General features: G+C 45.2%; 1 protein-coding gene across 1 annotated transcript in view; it reads right to left on the bottom strand.

Annotated features, from left to right (window-relative positions):
* Nucleotides 1–3,395: 3,395 nt before the first annotated feature.
* robo3 (roundabout, axon guidance receptor, homolog 3) overlaps nucleotides 3,396–6,134 on the bottom strand; it is a gene marked incomplete at its 5' end in the record, with an annotated part of 150,312 nt that continues 147,573 nt past the window's right edge. The window contains 2 exons of the mRNA XM_080846705.1: nucleotides 3,396–3,588; nucleotides 6,055–6,134. The exon at nucleotides 6,055–6,134 is cut by the window's right edge and continues 63 nt beyond it. Of these exons, the coding sequence (XP_080702831.1) occupies nucleotides 3,577–3,588; nucleotides 6,055–6,134 (92 nt within the window). The 3' untranslated portion in view covers nucleotides 3,396–3,576. The remainder of the gene's footprint in view (nucleotides 3,589–6,054) is intronic.

Raw genomic sequence — 6,134 nt, 5'->3', positions numbered from 1 at the left:
GTGTAATGTGTGTTATGTGAAACTTAGGAGAAAAAAAAAAAGTATTGAAAACTAACTCTACCCTATAGTCGAAGCATAATAATGTAAAGCTCTCCAGAAGTTCCAGAGAGGTTATCAAATGTCTTTTTTCTATGACTGCATATATTATATATATATCCTTAACTAACCCTGTATTCTGTATATCAATCTCTATTAATATAATAAACAGAGCAGAGTACATCAACAGCTTTGACTGGTCTCTTAATATTCTCTTTGGGTTTGTTGATCGTTGTGTTTGGTAAGCAACTTCATCTGTTGGGTGTGAGGCGGGGCGGGTTCTTGGAGACTGTGTGTACCGCTCCTGATCCTGGGTGCACACACAAGCAGAAGGCCCATTACACAACCGAGCGCAGCCGCTTGCCTGACACACACACACACACACTCGTCTCCAATCTTGGAGGATTATCCCCCATCTTCACTCCTCATGGCCATATGCTTGGCAGGGGAAAAAAAAGTCCTCCCAGCCCCCAGCGCCAAAACATGCTCACACACACACTCACACACACACACACACACACACACACACACACACACACACACACACACACACACACACACACACTCACACAATAACACAGGCATGCTCTCATACACAAACAGACATGCACGCTCTCAGACACACACAAGGATACAAACACGCACACACAAACACACACACACACACACACACACACACACACACACACACACACACACACACACACACACACACACACAGCATAGGTCTCTGCTCCAAAAGTTGAGATGGCAGCCAAAAACACTATCTTTTTATAGCTCATCAGTAATCCAGTGACCCACATTACCATGCAATGGAAAACAGTTCCTGTCCTGCTCACTTTGATGTTGACGTCCACTGCAATTTATTTTTCATGATATGGCTACCATTTGTCCAGCGGGATTAAATGTTGTGGAGAAACAGAGAGAGAGAAAGAAAGAAATGAAACATTCGTCTGTTTGACCTCTTAAATCCTCCGGTATTGATCCTGAGCCTTTAAGTTTCATAAAACTGTTACATCTCCTCGAGCCGTAATGCCAAATGACTTTTTCGCGATGAAATGAAATAAAATGCGAATTGGAAGGGGCCGTTTCCATTTGAAGTAATCTCCCCGGAGATCTGACTTTAGCAAATCCAGAAGTTAGTAGGCTTGAATCAACGGTTAGCAAAGCGTACACTTAACACACACATCCTCTCCGATCCACAACATCTACTAACTACAGCAGCCATTGCAAGGAAAGACCATTCAGAGTGGTAGTTGCAGGAGTTCATTAATGACAATATTATCTATATATCTATGTCTATATCTACATTTACAGGTATAGATTGATAGCTGGCACTAGAGGATAGGCAGAATTAGGCATAGACAGTTCCAGCTTTATAAGCATGTCTCCGTGAGCAATGTGCTGAGTCCTTGTGCCACATCCCTGTGATGTTCCCTGCTGAAGACATGCCAGGGATCCCCTTTCTGTGAACTGGTTTCAGACGCAGGGGCCCCCCTCCATCACTGCATTTAGCCAACTGGTGTGGGTCAGGCCCTTGGGACTCAGACTCCCAGGCTGACCCACATACTGCTGGGGAAGATTAGACTTGAGCGTCCCTCTATCTCCGAGCCAGACGGGGGTTGTCACTTAACGATGCTGCCTATAGCATCAAATCGTTTTTTGTTTTTTTCGCTTCACGATCTGTCTGTTTGTAATGAAAACTGTAAATCCTGCTCTATCAACAAGCATCTTGACACCAAGCTATAAGGAACAATACCAACGTCAGAACGTCTGTGTGTGTTTTTATGAGCGTGCGTACGAACAATTCCTTATAATTGCATTGCTGAATGTACATTGTGCATACATTAAAATGAACAATAAAGTCAAAAGGCATCCATCTCTGGGCCAAGTCATTAACATGGAAATTGGAGAGGGTTATTCTGGAGGCGGCCTTCAACCCTGCGGCCCAGATGGGAGTATCCTTGGTGACACCGGCCTAATAAATGGCTGGATGATTTATGGGGAGATGGGGCCCCTTAAAAGGGTGTGAAGGGGGGATCTAAGGTATCCATTATGCCCCGAAAAGGTCAAATTTCAGACTATTTCTTCCCCTCCGGAGTGGAAGCCAATACGGCTCACACAGGGTTGCACGCATCCCCAAAACTGTCATCGCATCCATTTTTTGGGGGTAAGAGAAAAAACACAGAGACAGACAGAGACAGAGAGAAATAGAGACCGAGATAGGGAGAAAGAGAGAGAGAGAGGGATAGGGGAGAGATATGGGGAAAAATGAGAGAGAGAGAAAGAGAGAGAGAAAAAGAGCGAGAGGAAGACAGGCACACAGATAGACATATATTCTGAATATGATTGTGACTCCATTTTGAATTGGAGAGTTGGGGATTAAATGTGCATTGCTATTCCTAAGGGGGTCAGGATGAGACCTCCTCCATCTAGTGGCTGCTCTGAACCGTCCCTCAGCTCGGGTTTGCCGGACGGAATGCCTCAGGTGGGATTGACTGAGCAGAATTGTTTTTCTGTTGCTTTTTTCCTTCCTCTCAAACTGCTTTCAGCAATCCAGCAAAACTCTTGCAGAGGCAATTTCATGCTCCTCGGAGCAGGCTTGCCCAGGTGGAATCTGCCGTGAGGTGGCAAAGCCTTTACGGAAGGACTGTTTCACTCCGAAAACAAGTCCCACAAAATGCAGCTGCAACTTTTTTCTTATCCTTTCACACTTCCTGAGTATCCAGACAAATGTCATCCACACGTAATACCACAGGCAGACATACGAAAGACCAAATCTCGTATAGCTCAACAAATGTATTTTTATTGTATTTTACAAAACAACAAGACTACCAAAAAGTTAGTCAACAGAATGGAATCGTTTTGCTCGTGTTTAAACCGAATACATTTTGTTTCTGTTTTTTTCTTCTTGTTTTTGCACACTGTCTCCGAAACATTAAATAAAAAAAGGATGGATACAATCATTTACAACAGCAGTCAAATAGCAAACTCTCTCAGTGAAAAAACAGGAAGCCAAGTAACGGAGGTTCGCTGGCAGAAGCAGCTTGAAGCCGGGGCTTGGAAAGTATCAGTCTGTCCATAGGGCTGGTCGACACTCACACACACCCGCGCATTGTGCTTTGTATTTCTCTTTCTTGTTGCTCTCCAACGCAACAAGAGTGCAATATTGTTTACGTTCATGTCGAAGTTACATGTTTTTTCTACTAAACCAAAAAAAGGAGGTTGGCACATTCAAACACTGACCTTCTTTTGTTATACTGGACTATTTTTTTTCTTTTTTATTATAAATACAATATATTTTTTTCTTCTTCGGCTGCTGCTGAAGTCCATGTAAAAACCTTACAGAGATGGCTATTTACATATGAAAGTGAGGAAGTCAAATGCTCCCGCGACATCATAAATAACAATAACATAACATGAGAACATCCAAATAATAATTGAGAGGTCCGTGATTCATTTCTGGTGAGGCGGACAGTGATCCTGTCCAGTCTTCCTCTCCACAGCCTTGTCTCGTCTTCACTTCGTTATTGGATCCACTTATCTCATCTCCTATAAATCGCAAGAGAAGAGACAATGAAGTCAGCCTTCAAAGGCACAAAAGGACAGTGTTTTCCTCAGAGTGTTCCACCACAGCTGTCATTTTTCATTTGGGGGGAAGCAAATGGACTTTACAAGGCAAACGGAGACCAAAAAATAACATACTAGCCAAGCCCCCGAGACACCTAGTATACTTAACACACTACACACTGAAATCGAACTGATACTATACTGTGTGCTTTGAGAGAGAAACCAGGGTCGTGTGACTACGTTTTCTGAGATGCTGCATCATTCAGCGTTTATGGGGGGGTTGTGGGTCGTAAAGTCCCGGGAGGCATAAAAGCGCTAAAACAATAAGGTGAACCCTATCCGCCGCCAGGGCTGGGGAGCGAGCCCCTCTCTCTTCATCAGGGGATCTTTTCAACCTTCCCGTCCGACTGGAAAGATAACGTTCACCACCAGGGCGGGGGGGGGGGGGGGGGGTGTAACCTGAGAGTCAGCCCGAAAGGAACACTGCCCTCTTTTGTGTGGCTAACCTTTCATGTCCTCGTCAGAGAGAGAGAGAGAGAGAGAGAGAGAGAGAGAGAGAGAGACAGTGAGAGAGAGAGAGGGAGAGAGAGAGAGAGAGAGAGAGACAGTGAGAGAGCTCTGAAGGCCAGACAAACTGTCCAGCCAGACAGCATTGGTTAAGTCACTCACTTCTATAATGGTTGTCTTGACTTCTCTGCTCAGTAGAGGGTAAATGGAAGCAGGTTAGATTCCCTCAGTCGGTCTTTTGATCTAATGAATCTGTTAACTCCTGCCTCGAACGCTCGCCATCCTGAGCCTCGCCTCACGTGTTAATCATGCCTCCAACATTAAAGCCAGCAGTTAATTGACTTCTGTGTTTGCGTGCCAACGCACTGGGGAAAATGATCAAATACACACACTCGCAAAAGGGGGGGGGACGCTAGAGGAAAATTATAAATAACAGCGGCTGCAACCATGACATTTATTGCTGTCAAAGTCTGACTTATTTATTGCCCTTTTATTCTTTCTAGTGAACAGACCAGGATGAAAATGAATGGACATGGGAACTGGTGGACGACTGAAAGACCGCTTCGCTCTCCTTCGAGCCTTGAGAAGGCATGCCTGGAGGAATTGGCCACTCGCTCCTGCTCGGGCAAACCCTCTCAACAACAAAAAGAAAACGCGTTTGAGCATTGGTGTTATGCAGACACCACACACACACACACACACACACTGGCGGTTGTGTTCTCAGAGAGACTCGGGAATGTACTCGAGGGAGCCTGGGGGAGAGAGAGGATCCGTGTTCCCACAGGACTGAGCGAGCGCTGGGCTGGGCTGTGTGTGTCAGTGTGCTGTTATGACTAGGGTAAGTGGGGACTGAAGTACCGGGGAGCATATTTGAGTTTGTAACAGTCGGCTCAAACCACAGAGGCCCCTGCAAAACTGCAAAACTACAAACGTATTAAAATATGCCGGATCCACCAGCTGGTTAGCACTCTCACTGACTTACTGTAATTTGATGGCTAACATCTAACAGTCCCCTACAGAATTAGAGCGGATCAACTCAACAACTGGACATGTCGACAAGTAATGTCACTAGCCCTGACATTAAAAGCTATAGTAGGCCTGTTATTTAGCAACACAGAGAGAAATTATGTTGTTAAAAATGTTTCCCATATAACCATATCAGCATGCTGCTGAGTATTTCACAAAGCAGGATTAGTGATGTATCAAGATAACAGAATTTTGGCAGAGTGCATTTTCGGGCCATTTCCACATTTGAGTGGTTTCCAGCTATCTGGCAACCCACCACCTCTGCAATCAAGCTTTGTGAAAGCCGCCCCAGCTCACTGAGAAGATGGGCAGCGATATGGAGTAGACATTACAGCAAAAGCATGCCCAGGACTGAGAAAAAAAAAAGAGAAGAAACCTGACTTGATGGTGGGCGCGATAAAGTCTGGACTCAACAGTCCAGCAACCAACAGTGAGGGGTGAACTCAACAGTCACCAATGTCAATGTCATGAGACTCCTGGCTATCCCTAGCGCCAACGCAAGTGGCAGCTTTTTAATGTAGCTCTGGTGTTTTGTATCCATGTATGTATTGTTTGTGAGTTGTAAACGCTTACGTGCTGAGGTGTTTTTTGTTTTACTGTTCCACACTGTACTCCTATAGGAGCATAGTTTGGGTGTTGTCTTTTCTCTCCTCCCCTCCCCAATGTTATGCTGTAATTCTTCCCTATCTTTAGCCAGTTTCACTCTGGCAGGGGGACTGCCAATGAAAACTAGCCTTTTGGCTACAATTGGGTGCATTTACATGTTAATGTTTATTAATGCACCCTGTCCCTCTTCATCAAATAAACAAATCAAATCAAAACAGTACGAATGACAAGATCTGGATTCTAACACGGCACATGAATAGGGCCAGGTTACGACAGTGCCATCACGGTTCCCCCGATTCTGCCACGTACCTCGCTGCGCTGCTTGGCTAAGCTGTGCCCTCTGGAACCCGAGGACCCCCGCGACGAGGAGCTGCCCGTCGTGGAACAGT

The sequence above is a fragment of the Sprattus sprattus genome (assembly GCF_963457725.1).
Source record: "Sprattus sprattus genome assembly, chromosome: 1".
NCBI lineage: Eukaryota > Metazoa > Chordata > Actinopteri > Clupeiformes > Clupeidae > Sprattus > Sprattus sprattus.
This window is presented reverse-complemented; position numbering and strand designations above follow the sequence as displayed.